General features: G+C 43.8%; 1 protein-coding gene across 20 annotated transcripts in view; it reads right to left on the bottom strand.

Annotated features, from left to right (window-relative positions):
• Positions 1-25,325, bottom strand: part of RBFOX1 (RNA binding fox-1 homolog 1) — a 1,291,038-nt gene that overhangs the window by 580,112 nt on the left and 685,601 nt on the right. For 16 of the 20 annotated variants that reach the window (XM_048494237.1, XM_048494254.1, XM_048494249.1 and 13 more), the window contains one exon: positions 23,882-23,929. The exons of the other annotated variants lie outside the window; for them this stretch is intronic. In XM_048494237.1, coding sequence (XP_048350194.1) covers positions 23,882-23,929 — 48 coding nt within the window. Of the gene's footprint in view, positions 1-23,881; positions 23,930-25,325 lie in introns of those variants that run through there. 20 annotated transcript variants of the gene reach the window in all.

A 25,325-nucleotide genomic window follows, 5' to 3' on the forward strand; every position in this document is an offset into this window, starting at 1 on the left:
TTTGCCATTTCTCCTTGGACACCAGGATTGCTCTGTTGGGTCACAAAAGGCTCCATCCAGCAATCTGCTCTTGGTAGCCCCCTGACACACTGTCGGGAAAATGGCATCAGTGGGGAACGCTTTACCCCATACCTAAGATTTTGTGGGGTAGTTCAGAAGGGACAACTTTTTTTTACAAAAAGTCCTAAACAAACAGAAATAACAAGAGAGAAAGAGGAAACAATGCAGGCTGTTTCCCAGTTTGAATCCCCGCTCTGTCACAGAAACCTTTTTTGGATTATGTTGATCCAATCACTCACTTTTGATGTGCCTACCTTGCAGGGTTGCTGTGAGGCTAGCACACAGGATGGAAGAATGATGCTGCGAGGTGTTTTGGGTCCCCTTGTAGGAGAAATGCAGGAGATAAACATCTAAATCAGCGATTCCCAACTAGGGTTCCGTGGTACCCTGGGGTGCTGTGATTATGTCCCAGGGGTACCGCGGCAATGCTACCAGCCCCCCCCCATTTTTGTGGTGTCTCCTACTGGCAAGGATATGGAGCTCGCCCAGGGGCAGGGCCTGCCGCAAGGTCAGCAGCCACTTCCCCCCCACCCCCCAACTTCCCTTTACCCTGAGAGGGGAAGGTGGGGGGTGGCAAGCAGGGGAACTGGGAGGGGAAGGTGGGGGGAGGATGGCAGGGGTACCGTGAGATATGAAGAGTGAGGTCAAGGGTACCGTGACATCGAAAAGGTTGGAAAACACTGATCTAAATGGATAAATAACTTGATATTGTTTCCCTCAAGTGACAAACATCCTTTAGATGTTACCCCATGGATCCGTTTCTGATACTTTGCTGTTTGGGGTAGAAGAAATGCCCAATATAAGTAGGGAATCTTCCAAGATCTTTTTCATTCAGAGTTCTGTTAGGGTACACCGTCATTCCAAGGATCCGAACCTGCTCAAATGTACTAGTTCTTATTCTTAAACCTCTTACAACATCATTCCATTGAAACAATTTACCAGCTTTCAATAAAGCCTCTTTAAGATACTTTCTGCTACATTTATAGGACACGAGCTATATTATTTTAATAATCTGCATTTGAGATATATGGTGATGAGGGAATTATTGCACACCTAGGGAGATGGTGTAATTAGAAAAGTGGCACAGTAGGAGAATAAAAATGATTTAAAAAGCGTGAGAAATTAACCAGTCACAGTTGTACTGATGTTTGGTTCAAGTTGCTGCAGGAAAATCGGGAAGGGAAGACGGGACGGAGGAGGGAAAATGCGAGTAAACTTGTGGCAGTATAAATAATTAAACGTTTCTGCCCCGTTGTTTCTCGAGGCTCGTGAGAAACAAGGGCGCTCATCCACCTAGGTCAGACAAATGAATCCATCCACCCTGGCGGAGCCGCAACCTGTTCAAGCGTAGCTAATGTGTTTGTGGGGGTGTCGGGGCCCAGGAAAAAAAAATCAGCACAGGTGTAATTATACTAATGATTTATTGAATGTTTGATTAATTGGAAATTAAGTGAATGCACAGTGGCAGAATTGTCATAGCAAATCGCTCAGCTGTTTGGTTAAAAGGCGCTCTTCTTTACCTTCAGTAAAGCAATTAAAGGCATCTTAAATCATGGGAAAGAATTATCTATGGAAGATCATCTGATATAGTTGACACTTTCATACTCAGGGGAGGAAACACTGCAGAAAAACTTGCTCTCCCAAAAAAAAAAATTAATAAGTTTGGGAACAATTGCTTGCTAAGAAGTGGGCCAAATTTGCCATAAAATCATCACAAGCCATTTTGAGTGGATGAATTATTTCCATTTGTTCCAGGGACCGATTGACACACACACAAAAGGCTACTTACTTTATCTGCTGTTCCTTTAAAAAAGAAGTTTTATTTTTATCTCACGACTTCTGTGCATGGAGCAGTTCTCAGAAATAAAAGCTGTGCTGCCACAACCTCAAACAAAGATTTCTGCTAAAAAGCCAATATGGAATTTGCCAATTAAACTAAAAACAAGATGCTTCTCTTGTGTCTGTGTTCCCTCCATCCAGTGCAGAGGAACCAAGCATGTGTGAATCTTTCAGAAAGACAAGTTTTAAGACTATGAACTGCTGAATTAGTACATTGAGACATAAATATAGACTCTTGGTATGTTTGCTAGGAGAGTTCCTTCCAGGGGAAGAACCTTCCTGCCCACCCAACCCAAATATCAGAGACTCCTAGGCTGTATCAAGAAATGCCATGAGAACATAAAAACATAAGAACTAGCCTGCTGGATCAGATCAGAGTGCATCTAGTCCAGCACTCTGCTACTCGCAGTGGCCCACCAGGTGCCTTTGGGAGCTCACATGCAGGATGTGAAAGCCTTCTGCTGCTGCTGCGGCTGTTGCTCCCGATCACCTGGTCTGCTAAGGCATTTGCAATCTCAGATCAAGGAGGATCAAGATTGGTAGCCGTAGATCGACTTCTCCTCCATCAATCTGTCCAAGCCCCTTTGAAAGCTAACCAGGTTAGTGGCCATCACCACCTCCTGTGGCAGCATATTCCAAACACCAATCACACGTTGCATGAAGAAATGTTTCCTTTCATTAGTTCTAATTCTTCCCCGCAAGAACAGAGCTGAGGCCAAATGTTAACTTGTTTCAGGATGGAAGGGGACATTTTGTTTATAGTCCTGAACATGGAAATGAGGCAGAAAAATTCTAACCCCACCCCACAACATCCAAATCTTCACAGTTTTGTAGAGTTTTGTGGAAGAATTCCACCTTAGCCTGCAAATTCACGATTCGCTTTCTAAGTCTTACCAAATCCTGCAAGTAAAGAAAAGAGACGATTGAACAAACCTCTTTCTTCGTATTTGGGGCATTGCTATTGTTACGAGGAAAGGTTATTTAAACTCTGGGAGCAGAATCAATTGCCCCGTGCGACGAGGCAATATCTGCCGCCCTACTGCCGCTTTGACCTGGAAGACCCACTATCTGCAGGAGAGGCAAGTTCACAAACTGTTATCAAATTAACTTAATGGTTTCTCTCCCCTTTCCCCCAAAGATGTCTAATTATGCAGCATTCTCCACTGCATAATGTTCTTCCACAAGCCAAGTTTCCGACTCCCCTAAGCCATTTGTTTGCAACAGCCGACCGCTACAGGCCAAGCCGACGCATTATAGCTCTCCTTGGGGATGGGGGGGGATGTCTACAAAGACAGCAGCGCAAGAACATGAGTGCACGTCTAGGCCTAGAGAGAAAGGGAGAGAGAGACTGAAAGCACTCGCTACGTAGACCATCCAGCCCCGTCACAAAGAAATGACTCCACTTCAACACACTCCAACATCAATGGCAAAGTGGATTGTCAAATCTCTTCAAAAATCAAGCTGTTGGCGTTCGCCTGTCACTTGCAAATCTAAGTGATTTCCTCTCAATCTGGCTAAGAGGCAGCAGATGTCCATTCTTAAGCCTCTAAATATTGTTTGTTTAATGTGAAAGGAACAACTCTGGTTTCCCTTTTGTCCAGCATTGACTGGTGAGCAGGGAAAGGGCAGCACGGAATACGCTGCCTAGGTTCAGGCCCCTTCCGCACATGCGGAATAACGCACTTTCAATCCACTTTGCAACTGTGCAGAATAGCAAAATCCCCTTGCAAACAAAATCCTGCTCCAATCCTCTAACCACTTTGCTTCTCTAAAGGCACCTAAAACTTAGCCCAGGCTTGGCAGGATTCAGAAGTTAACACTTCTCTTCTGCTAGAATCTACACCCAAAAATGGACGCTCTTATCTCACATGGCCCATTTCGCGTCCACCCCTCCTGCGCCATCCAATCGCTAAAGACTTTTCCGCCCCTGGCACTGAGCGCGCTGCCTTGTGACAAAGAGAGAGTGCCCATTTCCCAAGCTGAGAAAAGTTTTCAGAAAGTCTGTTGCTGGAAGACAAACCAGCCACACTTCCCCTCCAGTGGTAAATGCTTTAATAATTCAACCACAGTGGGACAGAAGAGTTTGGCTCCGGCGTTGCACTGTGGAGCACTTCATCTGACAATTAATCCAGTTCTGGCCAAAATGAAGAAGAGCAAATGCTAGAGAATTATCCACTTTGGAGTATCCCTCCTCCATGACAGCCAGCCCATCACCCTTGGGGGGCTCGTGGCTGGAATCCCGAAAGATACCCCTCCCGCCTTTTTTTGCTTTCCCCTTTGAACAGGTCTCATTTATTTCAAATGGACTTTTGCAGGCATGCTTCCTTGGACCAGTTGGCGGCTCCCCCATTCTGCCATTTTTAATGGCACTTAAAATGACCCCTCTCAAGCCCACTGCCCGACACCACGCCAGCAGGACAGTCCCCAGTTTTGCAGAAAATGGTGAATGTGGCACAAACTTTCATGAAGTTGCAGAGCAGGGCTGGAAGCAAGAGGTAGGCAAATGAAACTGTGTTATAAACAGCGTCACTTCCTTTTGTTTCTCTCTCTCTCTCTTTCTCTCTGCCAGGTACTCAGGAGACTTTAAGTAAATTAGAGTTCTGTGAAAGAGTGCATTACACAACCTTTGAGATATTACCCCTCAGAGCATCCGGTGCGGATCGCCACAGAGGCAAGGGTCCTGCTGCCATTTGCCACTGGGCACAAAGTTTTCATTATCCAGCCTCTGAGATTTATTTTTTTAATGCTGTTTCTGACATTTGCACAAAGAATGTTCATTACCTCGAGGTGGGAGTGGGGCGAGGAAATGTGTGTGTGTGTGTGTGTGGGGGGGTGGAATAAAGAAGCTTTTAAAAACATTCTCCAGACCATTATTTTAAAAGAATGAGTTAGCTTCCCCCCTCCCCCCGCCCCGGCACCCCCGTGGACAAGGTAGTAATTTCATTTCTTATTTAGGACAGAACAACTTGTGAACAATAGGGTCTTTGTTGCTTTCTTCAGGGGGACCCTCTGGTTTATTTTGGGAAATGCTATAAACAAGTCGCGACGTTTCTTTTTGCATCTATTGTACACTTCAAAAAATAAGGCCAGGAGAAAAAAGTATCCACTCTAGCTACAATCTATGTTTGGCAAACAGCTGTTATAGAAAGCTCTGTGTTTTAGTCTAAGTGTGATATTAACACACACACACACACACACACACACACACACACACACACACACACACACACACACACACACAATAAGGATTCAGAACAGAAGGCAGAACTTTTGAAGAATCAAACGTAAGAGGATTAGCTGTACTAGGGCCCCTTCCGCACATGCAGAATAATGCACTTTCAATTCACTTTCAATGCCCTTTGCAGCTGGATTTGACTGTGTGGAATAGCAAAGTCCACTTGCAAACAATTGTGAAAGTGGATTGAAAGTGCATGATTCTGCACGTGCGGAAGAGGCCTATGATAAAGTATACTACAGGTACTATTCAACCCAAAACTAAGATGGGCTTTTACCAGAGCCAGGTGCAATTCCTTCCCATTAGCCCTTCTTCAAGGGAACTTTTAAAGGATTCCGATACAAGACAGGGTGTGTTCTTGCTGTATCAATACCCCCGAAACGATGTTGCATATTTTATTTGATTGTCCTAAATATCTTGATTTTAGACCTGATTTCCAATGTATCATTCCCCCTTCATTAAGGAATTCTATGCCTAACACGTGGGCTTGTTTTTTTTGTTAAATAACAGTTCAACTGAGATCTTGGAGCTGGTTGCTGAATTCCTGGGAAGGGTTTTGGATTGTTGATCATTTTTGGATTTCAGACGTTTTATACTTCTTTTGGATTTCATATATCATATTTATTGATGCCTATTAAAGGTTTATGAAATGATAAAGTATACAAGTCTGAATGGGACTTCTCTCCAAAGAATCCTGAAACGTCTTGCTATACCGGTACTGCAGCTATCTTGCAAAAGAGGTGCAGATATTGATTGTCCTGGGTGTTCACAGCAAAGCCATGTAGTATATATCAAAACGGAAAAACACTGATACCGGAGTGGAACATAGAGGTGAAATTTTACACCTGGAACCAGTCAGGGGTGTAATTAACCTGTTTGTTGTTGGTGCATCTTTCAATGCAAGCATTGTTGTGGTCTGTGGCATCCCAGGGTTGCTCTGCAGAGGCAGACGACGACAAACCGCCTCTGAAGTTTCTTGCCTTGGAAACCCTATGGGGTAGCCAGAAGCCAGCTGCAACTTTTTGGCCCTTTCCCACACCATTGCTATGTCTTGTATGCAACTGGCTTTGAAAAATGTATTGATTTGGCAGTAAGGACTCAGAAACTGGCGGGAAAATTAAGGCTTAGTGATTTGATTTAGATATTTGAAGGGATGTCATGTGGGTGAGGGAGCAAGCTTGTTTTCCGCTGCTCCAGAGACTAGATTCAGATATAGAGACCTTGATTAGGCCTATACAGCACGGGGACAAAAGGAAAAGGTAAATGCAATAGAGGACAGGGGAAATAGTGTGAACAGAAGCTAAAGCAGCCATTCTCAACCAGGGTTCTGTGGTACCCTGGGGTGCCGTGAGCATGTCCCAGGGGTACCCCGGCAACACAACCGCCCCCCCTCATTTTTGTGGTGTCTCCCACCGGTGCCAGCAAGGACATGGAGCTGGCCCATGGGGCAGGGCCTGCCACAAGGTCAGCAGCCACCACCACCCCCAGTGCTTCCCTTCACCGTGGGAGGGGAAGGTGGGGGTGTGGCAAGCAGGGGCAATGGGAGGGGAAGGTGGAGGGTGGCGGCAGGGATACCATGAGATATGAAGAGTGAGGTCAAGGGTACCCTGACCTCGAAAAGGTTGGGAAACACTGAGCTAAAGGAACCTAACTCAAAGTGTGCAGCAAAAATTTGGCTATGATTTCTGTTATTTCAGCCTTAGGATTGTTGAGCAGAAGAATCATCTTGGCAGAGAGATCAGTGAACCCAGCTGGAGTTAAGGCGGAGAAATCGGGCCTAAAGCTGGTATACTTTGGGCAGGAGAGCAAGATGTGTTCGAGAAAGTCAATATAGGAAAGGCAGAGAGAGCAATGTTGACCTTGAGGGCTCTTCCACAGTGGAATGCACCACCTCGGAGTGGGGTGGAGTCTCCTCCTTTTAAAGAGAGGCTGGATGGCCATCTGTCAGGAGTGCTTTGATTGTGTGTTCCTGCATGGCAGGGGGTTGGACTGGATGGCCCTTGAGGTCTCTTCCCACTCTATGATTCTACAATTTGCACAAGGTTAAATTGACACGGCGAGTTTTGCATCTAGGTCGAGCAACGCAGTGGTGCATTGTAACCTGAAAACATCTTTCCATCTAGAATCACAAAAGAAAGTGATGGGTAAAACAATTATGCCCCCCCCCCTCTTTTTAGCCTTATTATATTTGGATTCTGGACTTGACAAAATCCAAAAATATTAACAGAGGCGTGCAGATTTTATCTACAAACACCAATAGATTACAGCAAATTGTATTGGCGAGGCTCATTTGCTTTCTACTCTGCTCGGCCTTGCAGTCAAGTTCTCCTCCATTGTGGGAGTTGGGTTAAGCCCCGACATTTGAAAAAGGGATACTAGAATCAATACTAATCCTGCATGCGACTAACTGAGAGGACAGTAAGCTAAGTGCGACATCTCTCCTGACTGTCACGGGATTCTGATGAAGACAACTGATGAAATCTGTGCAATTAATCCCCGTCAGATAAAGTGACAATTCTCGGCTCTCCAAAAGTGGTCGTGACGAGCCGGAGCCGAAAATGGATCCCTCCCTGCCCCCAAATTCTTGGTTTGCCGCTTAACATCAACCCAAACTCCGGTTATCACCCAAAGTCGGAAAAGGGATCCTTTTTCTCAGGATGAATAGGCTACCCTTTGCATTAGCATTAAATGAAACAAACAACCCCCCTACACACACAGCAGATGTCTCAAAGCATGGAGCAATTAGGGATGCTTTCATTACAAATTTGGTAGGAAGGAAAAGAGTTTGAATCACAGGGACCAGACTTTGCATATCTGACTGCTGCAAAATCTTGCTGTAATATTATTCTTTTTGAAATGGCTCCCTGGTACTGTTTTAAAAAAATTCTTTTCAACACTCCTTGGCTATTTTTCACAACTTTATGAAAGATGCTACCCTCCTCCGACCCGAACAAATTATTCTTCTTCCTACAGAAAACGAATGTTCAAAGTTTGGACTCTCTTTGGGCCAATTTATAGAGGGCCTAGAATGAAAAGTTTTTCACCTCCTTAGCCTGTATATAATCCATAATCAACCTGTGGATATTGGGGGGGGGGGGCATGTCCTGGCCAAGATGCCCACCTGTGCCTGCCAAAGTCATTTCCTTGTCGATACACGCACACATCCTTCCAGAGGAGAGAGAGAAGTGTAACTTGGGACAATGGCTCAGTGGTATGGCATCTGATATGAATGTAGGCCCCCAATCAGTGGTGGGATCCAAACATTTTAGTAACAGGTTCCTATGGTGGTGGGATTCAAACTGTGGCGTAGCGCCAATGGGGCTGGGCGGGGCACGATGGGGGCATGGCCAGGCATTCCTGGGCAGGGCTGTGGCAAGGACGCAGCCACTGTGCTGGTCCTTGGGTGGGGAAGCGAATGCACGCAGGCGCCCGAGCACCTGCGCCGCCCGGTGCACCTCCTGCTAGACTGCTTCAAGTTCTGCGTGCTACTGCTGAGAGGAGGGGCGTAACTAAGGCAAAAATCACGTGGCAAAATCACCAATTAGTAACCCCCTCTCAACACACACAAATAATTAGTAACCTACTCTCGGGAACCTGTGAGAACCTGCTGGATCCCACCTCTGCCCCCAATTCAACCTCTGGAATCTCCATTTCATCTCCCCCAAGTCTTCCTGAGATCCACGCAGTGCAGACAATACTGATCTTGGTAAACCAATAGTCTGTTTGCTACAAAGAAGCCTGTATGTTCATATAACCAAAACACGCTTTACCAACACCGCAACAGCTGTGCACAGACGCTGCCCAATACACAAAACAACTCCGCCGATCAGAAAGAGGGAGAGAAAACAAGAGCAGAAGTTTTAAACAGAGGCAGAGGAGAAGAAGATACAGGAAAGGACAGGTGCTTACCCAAGGGCAGCACAAATTAGTTCGTGCAGGGGATTACGGTGGCTTTCAACTCCATGCTTTGTTACACACACTTATAGATGGGGGAAGGGAATGGCCACTCACTCTTTCAAGCTGGAGGAGAAAATCTAACCAGCAAGGGTCACAGAGAATGCTGGTGGGGAGATGAAATACATCTGCATTCAAAGGACAACTTAGCCTATGTTAGGTACCACAATCCAACAGGGGCCATTTCTGTCAATCTGTTTATCATCCGCACACTCTCCATTATTTCACAGTGGAAGCTGGAAGTGCAGCAACAAGACCGGTAGATACTTAGCCAGATTTTGGACACACAGTTCCTGAACAGAGGGGCCCATTGCTCCTAAGTCTGTTTCCCTAAGGCCCCTTCCGCACATGCAGAATAATGCACTTTCAGTCTACTTTGACTTTCACAATGTTTTGCAAGTGGATTTTGCTATTAAGCACAGCAGCAGTGGTATAGTGGTTAAGAGCAGGTGTACTCTAATCTGGAGGAACTGGGTTTGATTTCCCACTCTGCTGCCTGAGCTGTGGAGGCTTATCTGGGGAATTCAGATTAGCCTGTACACTCTAACACTTACCAGCTGGGTGACCTCGGGCTAGTCACAGTTCTTCGGAGCTCTCTCCTGTACCTCACAGGGTGTTTGTTGTGAGCGGGGAAGGGAAAGGAGTTTGTAAGGCCCTTTGAGTCTCCTACAGGAGAGAAAGGGGGGATATAAATCCAAACTCTCCTTCTCCTTCTCCTTCTCCTTCTTCAAATCCAGCTGCAAACTGCATTGAAAGTGGATTGAAAGTGCCTTATTCTGCATGTGCCCCTTGCTCCTGTTTCCCCGTCTCCAAATGCCTTTCCTCTCCCTGGTTCCACAAGCAATCAAAGAAATGGAAAAACAAACCCACACATTACATTCTGATGTGGCGAAGAAGTATTTTTACCTAGTTGACTTGGATTCACCGCCCTTGCGTTCAGCTGTGTGGTTTGCAAACACTGTTATGGGGAAATTGTGAAGTTCCTCAGACACATGTCACAAAGAAAAACCCCTACTCCCACTTTCAATCTAAAAACAGCAGCAGTCACATCCTTGAGCAAAGATTAAAGTTCTGAGTTTTTTTAAAAAAAAATTGTTTCAAAGTTTGGCAAAATGGGGAAGAACCATGAAGCTGCATTTCAAATTCAGGTTTCTAAGAGTTTTCTTTTTTAATCAGACAGACCAACAGCTTTGTGAAAGCTTTGCAAGGGTAACATCGTTCTGAATTAATTGTTCATAGGGGTGTGTGGAATGTTCTTGCAATATATTACGCAGGCGGGAGAGTGCAGGCACGTCTGTGGGCACATTTTTCTCTGCCTTGTAAAGCACTTCAAAATGTCTGGTTATATAATACCGTGGGCTTTCAGTCGCCATTAATATTTCAGAGGAGGTAAAGTGGGTCTAAACAGTCCATCTCTCACAAAAGGAATACCAAAATAAATAATAAAAAAGACAAGCAGGAACATTAATCTCTAAGAATGCCCTGCACAGAAATGGCACGCTGGAAGCATGGGGTCACGAACGACACACTGGCGTGCACAAAGCTAACTGAAATATTCTGGGGTTTTGCAATCTCATTCTATAGATCTTTACTTGGAGAGCAAGGCATTCAGAAATCTGTTGGGCCCAACTAAAAATAAATTTGCATTCGGAAAGGGGGGAGGGAAGTACGAATTAACATATATTCAGCAAGGAGTGGCGTGACAGCCCTTGTGACCACTCATGTCATGGCAGCTTATTGGGTAACCTTGGGTCAGTCTAACCAACCTTACAGGGTTATTGTGAGGATAAAATGGAAGAGAATAATCTAAGCCACTTTGGGTCTGCACGGAGGAGCAAGGCAGGGTAAGAAAGAATATCTATCTATCTATCTATCTATCTATCTATCTATCTATCTATCTATCTATCTATCTATCTATCTATCTATCTATCTATCTATCTATCTATCTATCTATCTATCTATCTATCTATCTATATAACTAACTAACTAACTAACTAACTAACTAACTAGATAGATGCTACTAGAACACGACCGTGCAGCCTGGAAACCATACAACACCCTAGTGATTCCGGCCGTGAAAGCCTTCGAAGATAGATAGATAGATAGATAGATAGATAGATAGATAGATAGATAGATAGATAGATAGATAGATAGATAGATAGATAGGTAGGTAGGTAGGTAGGTAGGTAGGTAGGTAGGTAGGTAGGTAGGTAGGTAGGTAGGTAGGTAGGTAGGTAGGTAGGTAGGTAGGTAGGTAGGTAGGTAGATAGATAGATAGATAGATAGATAGATAGATAGATAGATAGATAGATAGATAGATAGATAGATAGATAGATAGATAGATAGATAGATAGATAGATGGGTGGGTGGGTGGGTGGGTGGGTGGGTGGGTAGGTGGGTAGGTAGGTAGGTAGGTAGGTATTCTATGCAAATTTAATCTAAGCACACCTGCCCACACATAACCCCACACATGTTTCAGTAATGGGTACATTTTTCTCTCCTTCCATTTCAATCAAAATGCTTCAAGATTATTAGGAAGGTACATCACAAGATAATGACAGAATACTATTTTGTGATACATGTGGCTTGAAAGAGGGGTATTATTAGGTCCTGGGTGAACAAGAGAAAGAAAGAATCATCCAGCCCCTAAGCTTAGTCTAGCAGTTGAGGCGATATTAGAATACCTGGATTTATAATTCAGGATCCCTTATTACTTCTGTTAATTAACTCTCCCACGGAGCAGAGGTAATCGGTCCTGTACTGCCATCTCCTGGATATTTAAGCACAAGGCAACGACCACAGAATGATATTAATTTCTAAATGGGAACTTTGGCAAAACTAAAGGCTGACGGTAGTTCTGAAGGCCTTCCTTTTTTAAAAAGGTCACACAAATTTAACATGGGTTATGAAATCCTCAATGAAATTCTAAAGTAGAAATGGAAGATATTTGGAAAAAAATAGAACTTTAAAAAGAGAGACTGTGTCAAATCCAAAGAAATCTGAAGATTGATCCATCTACCTCCCTGTCTGTATCTCTAGGACCCCTTCCGCACAAGCAGAATAATGCACGTTCAATCCACTTTGCAGCTGTGTGGAGTAGCAAAATCCACTTGCAAACAATTGTGAAAGTGGATTGAAAGTGCATTATTCTGCATGTGCAGAAGGGGCCTAAGACAGCTCATGCAGCAATAAAATCATGTTGATCTTTAAGGTGTGAGCCCTCCTTATCAACGAATGGCACTGTAATCCATCAGTCTATGGACATTTTATTCTGCTGTTTCTCCAAGGGGCATAAGGCAGGTTTTGTGCTCTGACATTCTCTACAACCTTGCAAAGTTAGACTGAGAAAGAGTGACTGACCCAAACTTAGGTTCATATCTGGGAGGCGGGGGATTTGAATCCAAGTCTCTGCATTCCTAGTCTAAAACGATACCTATTGTACTTTACTAAAACTGGAACACAAACACATCCTTGTGTTTGAATGATTCCAACAATGACGCATGTGTATATTATCAGCATGATATATGAACGCAGACATCTAGGCTTGGCTGCGTTTCCCGGATTTCACTAACCAGAATTAAAATAAAGCATGGTTTTTGTTTTTGTTTACTTTTTGATCTATTTCACTTAAAGGCAATAGTGCATCACCAAAGACCATTTTGTCCCACCTAAGGAGGTTTGAAAAGAAGAAGTAGAGTTGTAACGTATAAAAGTTCAGAAACATTAATATGGTGTTTTAGCCACTTACTAGGGGCAAAATTGGTCTGTTTTAGGATTCGAATGACACACATGGAATATAAAGTATATTAGCCAAGGGAACAAAAGGAAGCCTCCATATCCAGAGACAATCAACCTCTGAACACAAATCTGCTTCACATTTGATAATTTATTGAAGTACTATGTACATGATTACATATTAACACTTCCTTATGTTGATATCAAAATTTGGGAATGGGAGGGGTCATGCTGATACCCAACATCCCAGCTGTTCATAGGTAGCTGATGCTATAAATAGGTAGGTCCAGATTTCAGAGCCCTTCACGAGGCGCTCCATCAGCTATTCCAAGAACTCTACTCCCTCTGGCTACGGAACCACTTTCCCCAGTCTTTTGATGTTTTATTTCTCTCCCTACCCACCCCTCAAATTGCAGTCTTTGGCTCTGAGATCTTTTATGGTCTACGGAAGTCTTAGTTCACCAAAGTGTGCCTCCCCACCCCGATAAAGCAAAGAATTAAATTAAATTAAACAGTTCAGTTTGATTTCTAGGCATGTTGGACAGCTTGAGGAGGGGGGAGAATAAACCTGTAGCGAAGCAGTTTTTGAAAGGGCAAACTCCCCTCATTATTGGAAAAGAGAGTACAGTTAATTATTTTCCTACACTAAAGAATTGGGAGGGGGGAATTAAGGCATATGAATCTCTTCAATTTAGCATGAAAACTCTTGTGAATCTTAGGAATTCTCTCTTTAAAAAAATACACATAAAACACACACGCATCTTGGCCCATTTTCTTCCCACCTCGCAAATTTACACAACTTATTATTGGTTTTGAAACAAATGTATAACTCAGACTCACGCTTTGCAGGCGGGCAAAACCACCTCCTGATTCAAATAACTAAGAACAAAGTAATGCAACTTTTATGTGGTTGAAACTCACTCCCTAATCAAAAGACACACTTTTAATGAGTTCGTGTCTTTGATAGAAACTAAGGCCGTAATGAACAGATGGGTCGTTATGCCGCTTTCAGGCACGTTATTTAATTTTTAATTTCAGTGCTCTGATATTTTTAAATTATACATACCGTATACACACAACATTTTATAGTGCCCGCGCGTGTGTGTAAATACACACACAATGATTTTGATTAAACACTAGTGCTATTTCAACATTTTACACATTTTCATAATGTAGGTAAAGTTTAAATCATGACTCTCCGTTCTCTGTGATAAGAAAACTTTGCACAACTGTTGCTGAAGATTTATAAGGTCAAATTTCCAATCGTTTTCTCTCACACACACACATACACAGATGGACACATGTTAAATGTAATTGTCGTCTGCTCAATTTACCACAGCACAGGGACTACAATTGCAAATAAGATCCTGGTAGAGTTGCCAACTTTGGGGAATTCCTAGACATTTGGAGATCAGCTGTAAATCCATTGTTTGTCCCATTAGGATTGTCAGGTATCCCCTTGCCACTGAAGAGGGGGCTGGGGGCCAATAACCTGGTGAAGCCACTTCCAGTGCATACCGGAAGTGATGTCAGCACCTCCTGTGTAACACTGGGGATGTTTTGGTGGTTTTACCATAGGGTTTTACAGACACAACAGGATCCCTGGCATGCCCTACTGTCTGCTGATGTCACTTCCAGGTGCACGGGGTGATGTCACAGTGTCAGGACTCATTTGCAAGGCAAAAAAAAGAAAGAAATGAAAACAAACCACCACAGATACTGCACTGCTGCAAAGCTGTTCAGCAGCAACTTGAGGTGGACAGGAACGAAGTCCAATAGGCCCAGTGTCCAGCTTGCGAGCGATCACAGCGGTTCAATATGACAGGACCGCCTTATGGAAGGGAAGTTTGTTGTGAAGTTTATGGCATCATTAATTTGAGTTAAGCCACATGATTTTACCAGAGGGTACCAACCCAGTTTTCACTAGAGTGAAGACGTGAACTGAGTGCTCAAAATCAGGTGACAATCAACGTTCGACAGCAACAAACAGGCCCTTAGAGATACACTAGTGGGTGCTGGTGGACAGTTAAGACCCCTTCTGCACGTGCAGAATAATGCACTTTCAATCCATTTCTACAATTGTTTGAAAGTGAATTTTGCTATTCTGCACAGTTAAAATCCAGCTGCAAAGTGCATTGAAAGTGGATTGAAAGTGCATTCTTCTGCATGTACGGAAGGGGCGTAAAAGAGGCCATCAATGTGTTGGCAACTGTAGGCACACACCAATGATTTCTGAAATTCCCCAGATTCATCTGGGGCCTTCTACATTCATACAGAAAATCCCAGCCTTCACCAGATTCCCTCCCTGCCATTGCAATAATGGCTGCGCCAGAGTATTCCACCGTCCTTGCTTTGCATATAGACACAAACGCTGCCGTGCGCTCTATCTTTCCTCGCGATATTGCCTTGTCTCCTAAAGGATTATGTCGGTATTCAAGCAGCTGAGATAAATAGCGCAATCCCAGGGATTTCTGACCTTGATCACTGAGAAGAAAATTTCAGCTGAACTGTGCAAAAAACTGCTGAGGAGACATAAATCATGTCTGGACAGCAGGTGCTTTATATATAAAGCATGAAGACTTCCTCTCACCCATCAATCTGGAGGACAATAAAATGGACCAACTTTTTTAAAAGTGGGGGGAGGGAGAAAAGAAGAAAGAAGTTTTAACCCTTTGTTTTCTCACATGTACAAGCATGGTGTGCTTATGCGTACAGAACTTATCACTTAAGGTCCGGTAGAACCTTAGAGACCAATAAAGCAGCAACGCCGTAGTGGTTAAGAGCTGGTGTACTCTAATCTGGAGGAACCGGGTTTGATTCCCCGCTCTGCCACTTGAGCTGTGGAGGCTTATCTGGGGAATTCAGATTAGCCTGTGTACTCCAACACATGCCAGCTGGGTGCCCTTGGGCTAGTCACAGTTCTTCGGAACTCTCTCAGCCTCACCTTCCTCACAGGTGTTTGTTGTGGTGGGGGAAGGGAGATTGTAAGCCCCTTTGAGTCTCCTTGCAGGAGAGAAAGGGGGGGATATAAATCCAACTCTTCTTCATCATCATCATCATCTTCATCATCATCAATAAGATTTTGGCAATTGAGAGCCAGAGTTCCTTTCATCAAATATACCTTCATCAGATACAGACAGATCTGTTACAGATTTTGTAGAGTAGACAGAGAGTCAACAGGACCATTTATGCATCCAGCTCAACTCGAACTCTGGATAGACTCGGAGAAATCTTACTTAGATCATGCAAGTGGGTTACTAAAAATAAGATTCCCAGCTTGCTTCTTCTAGGCTGTGCTCCTTCTACATCTTTCAGATCCGGTGGGGAAGAAAAATATCTACTGACTACTGACTCAAAAGCAGTTTCTTTTTACTGTCACAACATTGCAAAATTGCTGGGAAGCTGCCATAAAACATGTGGCTGGGAAATAGGCCTCGGAGTTCTGAACCAAAACTCCATGCCATTTCTTGTGAGAAGAGCCAAGGGGCAGGAAGGACTTTCCAACGTTTGAACTGCAAGGTACAGCAAATGCTGAAATGCTGCTTCTAAACTCTGCGGTTGAAACTGACCAAATGCAACCTAGTAGCAAGTTGAGGCGGAGGGGGTAGAACGTTAGTGCTGGAAGCCCCCTTCAAAGCAATGTGATCCCGTTACCGTCATCCTGTTTCATTACTTAGTGCGGTTTACTTCGTGTCAAGTCTTTGTTATGTGGGTGAAGAGCTCCCGCCTAGATGTCTTGCACAGTCACTCTGCAGGAAAGCGGCGTGTTCCCATGCGTTGGCACTTCCATGGGAGGTTGTGAGAACTGCGTTGGCGCCTCTGCTGTCAATTTATCAAGTGACGGATGCTCAGTGCTGCTGGATTCAAAGCAGAGAGGCACAGGCGTGCTCTCAAGACGATGTGTCATCTTTCCCATTACGGGGTTCCATAATTGCCCGTCACACTGACGGGAAGAACACACAACCTGTAAGGAGACTGGCAATACGTTCAGATTGTGGAGAAGCACCCCATTAGGAACTTCATCAGCAAACAGCTTGCATAGCTAACCTGTTAACTATCGCCAGAAACATTGCCTTCCCTAGCTAAAGACAGGCAGGATACGACGGGAACTCCCTTTAGATACCTTTCGGTAAACTGCTCAATATCGTCAGCAAACTGGAACGCCAATTTGTAATGGCATACATTTCACTGGAAGACTTGTAAAGGAGAGCAGTGGTGTAGTGGCTAAGAGCAGGTGTACTCTAATCCGGAGGAACCGGGTTTGATTCCCCACTCTGCCGCCTGAGCTGTGGAGGCTTATCTGAGAGATTCAAATTAGCCTGTGCAACACATGCCAGCTGGGTGACCCTGGGCTAGTCACAGTTCTTCTGAGCTCTCTCAGCCCCACCTACCTCACAAGGTGTTTGTTGTGAGGGGGGAAGGGAAAGGAGATTGTCAGCCCCTTTACAGAGAGAAAGGAGACATATGAATCCAACTCTCCTCCTCCTCCTCCTCCTCCTCCTCCTCCTCCTCCTCCTCCTCCTCCTCCTCCTCCTCCTCCTCCTCTTCTTCTTCTTCTTCTTCTTCTTCTTCTTCTTCTTCTTCTTCTTCTTCTTCTTCTTCTTCTTCTTCTTCTTCTTCTTCTTCTTCTTCTTCTTCATTCTCTTCCAGTGGGCATTTTTCTCCCCAGGAATAATAATGTAACTGGTGCTTGTTCTTGGGGCTTAGTGTACCATGTTATTCTGTTTCACCTATCTTGCAGCAAGAGCAGTGCAAACCTCATACACCTGTGGGCTGCACAGGAGTAGACAGCTTTATCAACCTTATTACATATAGCACAATGTTGTTGTTTTGCATTGAATCCTGCATGTTTCCCGTTGGGTTCAGAAATTGACTATCAAATCTACCTCCTGTTTCCTCACCGTTGGTGCTGTAAAAAATCCTGCTGCGAGTAATTGTGTTGTGGATGTCGTTTAGCAGCCTGGTCAAGATAAGGTTTATTATTATATTCACCTCCAGAGGTACTAGTGGAGAACTGCACAGAATCTATATCAGAAGAACTGACCTTTTGGTCTTTCGACATGATTAGTTTCCTAAACTTTGAGGCCGGTTTCATGGTTACTGTTCAGTTTGAAACAAAACCCTGAGATTTTCTCTTTATAAGTGGATGGCAGCCGCCAAACCAGTCGCTAAGTTTAAGAAATGAGTTATGTGGAAAGACTATTCACTGAAAGAACTCATAGAGTATACAAATCCAGTGTTGGGTCACCTTCACTAGTTACTGAATTAGTTTCTGGACCAATTCAAGCACTGGCTTTTGAGCTTTTAAAGTCCTCCGTGGTCAGGGACCACACTATTAGTCCTGTTCTGCACCCAAGATCCTTGTCATCAGTGGGTTTAGAAGGCAGTGAAGACACACAGGAGTCTTGAACGTCATCCCTTTCTTTGTGCCGTGGTCTCTGGGGAACTGGGTTTGATTCCCCACTCCTCCGCCTGAGTGGCAGAGGCTTATCTGGGGAACCAGATGTTTTTCCTGCTGGGTGACCTTGGGCTAGTCACAGTTCTCTCAGGACTCTCTCTGCCCCTCCTGCCACACAAGGTGTCTGTTGTGGGGAGAAGAAGGGAAAGCCACCTTGAGTCTCCTTACAGGAGAGAAAGGTGGGGTAGAAATCTTCTTCTTCTCCTCCTTCTTTACTGTTGCTTTCTTATACTTCTGGGCATCCAGAATTCACCACACAAACGTTGTCAAAACAAATCACATATCAACTTGATCTTGTGTGTGTGGTGTTTTATCAAGCAACAGGAGGACATCAAGTCATGCCAAGGGAACAAAAATGAAGATGCCTAGTTTTATACTACTTATAATAGCCCTGCACAGGGGGTCATTACTGCTACCAAGGTGGCTCGCCAAGGAGCAGCAGCAGCATAGTGGTTTAGAGCAGGTGCATTCTAATCTGGAGGAACTGGGTTTGATTCCCTGCTCTGCCGCCTGATATATGGAGGCTGATCTGGGGAATTCAGATTAGCCTATACACTCCCAACATACGCCAGCTGGGTGACCTTGGGCTAGTACCAGTTCTTGGAGCTCTCTCAGTTCCACCTACCTCATAGGGTGTTTGTTGTGAGGGGGGAAGGGCAAGGAGATTGTCAGCCCCTTTGAGTCTCCTTACAGGGGAGAAAGGGGGGATATAAATCCAACTCTTCTTCTTCGTCTTCATTCTCAGAAACCCTGCCACATTCCCACCGACAATTCCACCAGTGGGTTTGCCGATGGGTCATTTTCATCTGAGCTGCGCAGCCGGACGTTTATGAAATGAGCAGCCGGTCACCACAGTGGTGTCTGTTCCCGTGCTTTTTGCCTGTCACTGACATATTGCATGACCTTGGCCCATTCGTCCTCTCGGTGCTTTACTTTGCCCATCTGCACCTTGGCTATTATGAATATGGCATTTGCTTCCCTTGCAGGTGCTTTTAATTAATCTCTGGGAAGTGCGGCGAGACCTTTTGACAGACGGCGCTATAAAAATCCATATCCGTAGGCGAAGAAGCCACAAGTTTTAACTGTGTGCACCGTATCCCCAGGAAGATCGGGCAGAGTTATTAAACGTTACGGCGCAAAAGGGAAATCTGCTCTCTTGCCTGACCTATCACGTTGCCGGCTGCTGCTCCCCGGGCCAGCGTGAAGCCCTTTTATCTTGCACCCCCTCGGTGGCTCCGGCATGCATGCAAAAAAAGAAGTGACCCCCCCCCCCCTTCTATCAAGATACACCTCAAAAAAGGTTCTCTCCACAAACCATTTCACCTCACAGGAGAACAGGGAAAAGGAAGTGCAGCATTTCAGGATGACCTTGAACTAAAAGCTAATGTTATCGGGCTTGCTCGTTAGCGGTCAGGATTATGACGCCTCTGGGGAAGGCTGGGGAGAATGTCAGTGCCGATGCCAGCGAGGTGAACTCTCGAAAAAGAGCAGAGGGCTTAATCAAACAAACGGCAAGGCAATCAGGAGAGCAAACTTTCGGCAAAGATCATCATGTGCCCAGTGCCTGCTTGTTTCGCGAGGAGTCTCAGTTTCTCACAAGAAGCAAGTGTTTTAGCTTCCGTCGTGAAAAGTGCAATCTGCGCATGGCAAAGTCCTGGTGTTTGCAAGGGAGCGATACGAAGAATCGAAGCACACGTGAGGGAAGTTTTGTGCCTCCCAGGGGCTGATTGTAAAACTTGCGCGCAGTCACGTAATTAGCTTGTTTCTGCCTTCAGAGCCCATTGTTGACATGGAAAGGAAAGGGGAAGATAAAACAGGTGAAGGATGAAAGTCACACTTTAAGCAGACTGAACAGCCACTGTGAAAACATGCTTTTTTCCCTGAATAGGGCTGTGAGGTGGGGAAATCAGCCTCATTTCTTCATCCGCAACTTCCAGTGTGTCCTGGAAACAGGATCCAAAGGCCTTATCTTTTTAGAGGACAGGGGGGAAAATACTTCTTATTCCTCAAAGCAAAAGAACTTGTCCTAGCTTTTCTACATCTCAATGGAGCTTCAGAAGAACACAACAGGCATCACTTGAGTGTCTACCAGGAACCGCTGGAAACATCTGCCTCCATCGTAGCGGGATACTTGGTTTGGCATCTCCTGGCATTTTGTGACTGACACCCCATGGCAGCCATTTTGTGTTGGAAAATTTCCAGAAGGCGCAACAAGATGGGAGACACCCCCCTCCCCCCGCGTGCTAACCAATTTAACATGGAGTCCCTTCTAAGCAGAGTGGGTTGAAACAAAATTGTGCATGGAAACTGCTTCAAATATTCAAAGTGTTGTGTAAATGGTAAAGTCCTGCGATTGCGGCACTGACCTGGATGGCCCACACATGCCCATTCTCAGCTGACCTTGCAAAGCTAAAGCGGTCAGCCCTGGTTAGTACTGGATGTGAATTGCTACTCTTTGCCCACCTCTTGTTTAAAAACCCCATAACACCATGAATTGGCTGTAGATTGACAGTACTTTCCACCATCAACACTATTATCATGAGTTAAGAAAACGATTATGGAAATTATGGAAATCAACCTAGCAACAAGTTATGAGCCAGGAAACAGGAAGATCCATTTCAATCAGAAGTTTAATCCGTATCAACTAATAATATAAACAAGACCTAATTTCTATTCTCAACAGTTGTGGACTCCAGCTAAACCAAGTCGGCCATTTCCAGATGCTCGCTTGAAATGAGAACATGAACATGTGGCTTAAATCTCTTGTACTGAAATCGAGGAGTAACGCGGTTAACTTTGGCCGGTTTGTGCCAAAGTATTATTCCCTTTTTCTATGTGAACTCTGGGGCACCTTTGCTCACATAAAGCATTACAAAATATAATAAAAATTTTGAATGAGGTTACAACGAGAAGTATCAAAAGCAATTTCAGAAGCAATTTGGAAAGCAGTCAATGAAATACTTTGGTGCATTTCGAACCCTCAGACAGTGAACTGAACTCGGTGATTGCGCTGTAATGTAAGACGGGTTATATAACTCACTGGTATTAGAATTCTGATTCAATCCCACACTTGTGCCATTTTAAGTGGATATATCCTCCTGTCTCACAGGTGCCGATGCGTGTTTATCACACCATGATATGAAGCCGGGCTTCAAAATGTCAGGCACCAGTTTTACATGGAACAAGTTGTACATATCAAATTCATCTCAGAAAGCCATTTTGACACCGCTTATTTAGGAAAGCAATTCCCTCTAATGGCTTGGTTTTCCTGCATTTTGTTCACGTTTCCAGCAAAACAAATGAGTTGTAATATGTGCCGCAGATCTTTGTTAATTATCTCATACAGAAAATAAAGTTTCTGCAGCGGCGCTTTAGAAAACGTATAGCCTTTGCTGACTCAATTAAGAGGCAAAAAATAGGTTTTGGATTACACCAGGAAGGCTTTGCGGCAGTGGTGGGATCCAAAAATTTTAGTAACAGGTTCCCATGGTGGTGGGATTCAAACAGTGGCGTAGCGCCATTGGGAATGGGCGGGGCACGACGGGGGCGGGCGCGGGCATCCCGGGGGCGGGGCATTAATAATTTCTCTGTTACTGTAAAAAACTCTTACTGTAAAAAAAAAGTTCCTAATTTCCAGCTGGTATTTTTCTGTCCATAATTTAAACTCATTATAGCAAGTCCTATCGTCTACTGCCAACAGAAACAACTACTTCTCCTCTAATTGACTGCCTGTCAAATACTTAATACTTTCAAATACTTAATTTTGTTTCTAGAAATCAAAAGAAGGATACTTTCCTTAAACAAGGAACTTTACCATATTTCTAAAACATATTTTTAAAACAGCCCAACAGGGAGAATTATCCTGTTTTCTACCTTCGCTAACCAGCCACATAGGAAACAACAGGACTTTATGATTTTTGGACCTAATGGAATTTCTAACAGAAAAGCAGACCCAATTAGTAACCCCCTCTCGGCACACACAAATAATTAGTAACCCACTCTCGGGAACTCGTGAGAACCTGCTGGATCCCACCTCTGCTTTGCGGCCCAAAGGTAAGAGGAAGGATCCTGCCTTTCAAAAAGAAAAATTTAAGGACAGAAGAGCTGGAAAGTGTTTGTGTTTGTAAAATGGTATCAATGAATGTATAATCTGCTGTCGTCTGGGGAAAGGGGGGATTTTTCAGAGGTTGGTGGTGACCCAAAACCCTGTAAAACATATTTGGCCAGAAACAGCAGAAAAGCAAAAGGAAAGTATTAGGTGCAATTACACAATATCACCACATCACACTTATTTTTTCCCTGTCACCAACAACACTTAATCATTGGTATTCTTGAGCTGAACAAACAGGTGAGAATTAGCTTGAAGGACCTACTGGAAGCAACATTCAAATATGCGCCCATTGCAGTGAAGAAAATATTAAGCCATTTATAGATTTGTAACTACTCATTTTGGACAACAAGAATATGAACAGTTTGTAAATTGGTCCCATTTTTTTTTAATGTCATCAGTGGGATTTGAATAATGACAGCAAAACATTGCTAAAACAAGAAATGGCATCTTAATCACCTTTTCCTGGGTTGGAGTTTGAATCCTTAAACATCTGGTACAAACAGCACAGGGAAGACCTATTTGAAAAATGCCAAGTGGATCTCTAATGTGAATAATATTTGTTGAGCACCTACAGGATTTTGTGCTGCGGTTCACAGGAAGAAATACCATCGGCCCCTTTCAAGACTGCTAATGCATTGAGTGCAAAGAAAGAAAAATATAAAGCAAAGTTCACACTGTGAAAATCGCAGCTTATTCAAATAAGTTAGATCATAGCAACGTTTTTCCTCCTCCAAATCATGAATTAGCAATACTACAATTGACTTGAGATATTGCTAGAACTAAAGTAATATGTTCGAAGTGACTGTTTTAGTTTGTTTTCACTGTAACACATGGTTTTGTTCCTGCACTGTGTACCCAAATTCTAACTGATATGTAAAAGATGTGAAGCAAATAGTGGAGACTCATGTCCTACCTTGTTATGTATCCCTTCCACTCCACTTTTCACAACAAACCATGAACCATTCCACAAGTTTAACTTTTTAACTATGGTTAGCTCCAAACCACGGTTTACATGAATCGTTACGGAAGCATCCGCAAATTGTGGTTTGCAACTAACCGCGGTTAATATAGATATTGCTGCATGCAAGGCTAAAATAAGAGAGAGAAGAATCTAAATGCAAGACAGGAAAAGGGTAGAATGCTATTAAAACAAACAAACAAACCATGATTTGGGCATGTCACAGCTGCAATAGGCCTTATAATGTTCACAGCATTATTCAAGAAACATGGCACTGGACACAAGCGATTTGCAAAATGTGATGTAAATTAAACCCAGGTAACAAAAAGATGTCCATGTTAGGAGGAAAAGGTTCATTCTTTATCCTTTCCTTTTCATAAAAAAATGTCCTCACCGAACTTTTTTAAAAAACCCACCCAGCTAGCAAGTGTTCATAAATTTTTTAAAAAGCAACCTGGATGGGAAAGAAGCAGCATTTATTGTAAAGACTTTTCAGTGACCTCTATCTAGGAACGAAAATGAAGGACTTACTTTTCTGTCTTCTGCTTCTACACACGAGCTGCACTCCACTTTAGTATCCTGTAAAATGAACAGAACAACTGGTCTGAGACAAATCTGCTCTCTCACTGAGAAACCTAATGGGAAAACCTGAACACGGAATGGTAAATAAGCCTGCAGAACAGGATACCTCTTTTAAAAGACTCGCTGTATTTTATTGCATTCATACTAATATGTATCTGATATCTTGGTAAGAAAGAAGCAGGTAGACAGAGCCTTTAAATGAAGGTCTCATGATCGGAACTTATTATAGACATTAGAGATAAATATGTCGGATTGGGTTGCCAACCACCAGGTGGTACCTGGAGATCTTTTACTATTACAACTTAACTGTAGGCAATAAAGATCAGTTCACCTGGAGAAAATGTCCTCTTTGGAAGGTGGACTCTGTGGAATTATACCCAATTGAAGCCCCTCCCCTCCCCAAACCCCGCCCTCCTTAGGCTCCACCGACAAAATCTCCAGGTATTCCCCTATCCAGAGCTGACAATCCTAAGGATAATACAGTTCCTTTCCACTATCTAACAAATTTTGCTCTGAAGCAAGACTCCACCTGCCAGTGAAATAATCCAAACACACTGAATAGAAGATTCAGGATTCATTCTTCAAACCAACATGGAGTTTATTTTTGGCTTCCCAATTTCTGCAGGGTGGTGGGAGAGACAACATTTACCTTTGGGGTCTCCAAACAATCACATGTGTAAGATTTGTGATCCAACAGCACGTGTGTTTCTCATTTTTGTTACCCAGATGTAGAGGTCGCATCTTATAATTGTTGAATTGCATCTAGTTAACATCTGCCCACTTTTCAGCATATTCAGATCTTGTTGAATTCTATCTGCACCTTCTGGGGTGCACTCTACTCCTCCTAATTTGGTGTCATCTGCAAATATAATTTCTGCTCCCCCCCCCCCCAATACAGATAATTTATTTTAAAAAAAATATTGAAAAGTGCTAGGCCCAGAACTGAACTCTGTGGAACCACACTGGGCACTTCCCTTCCAATCAGATGCAATGTCACTGACAACTATTGTTTGAGTGTAGATTTCGAATCAGTTCCCCAATCACCTGACGTTCCCAGAGTCCAGCCCCACGCCCTTCAAGTTCACGCATCAGAGCATCAAGGGGAACCCTGTCAAAAGCTCTACTAAAGTCCAGTTAAGCAACATTGAAAATATCCCCTCAATTCAGTATGCCCGTTGCTCTGTCACTGAAGGAAACAAGGTTTGGGGACAAATAAGTGCTGATACTGGTTTCACTTCCTGTGTCAGCCACTTTGGGGTGGTACTTAACCCCCCTTAAAATACCAAAGATATGCCTGGCTTCCAAACATTTGGGGACCCTTGTCCCAACACTGCCTGATCTACCAAGGTGATTTTCATTGCACATTCAACTAAATAAGTTCTATTCTGCCTTC

The sequence above is a fragment of the Sphaerodactylus townsendi genome, linkage group LG04 (assembly GCF_021028975.2).
Source record: "Sphaerodactylus townsendi isolate TG3544 linkage group LG04, MPM_Stown_v2.3, whole genome shotgun sequence".
In the NCBI taxonomy this organism is placed as follows: Eukaryota; Metazoa; Chordata; class Lepidosauria; order Squamata; family Sphaerodactylidae; genus Sphaerodactylus; species Sphaerodactylus townsendi.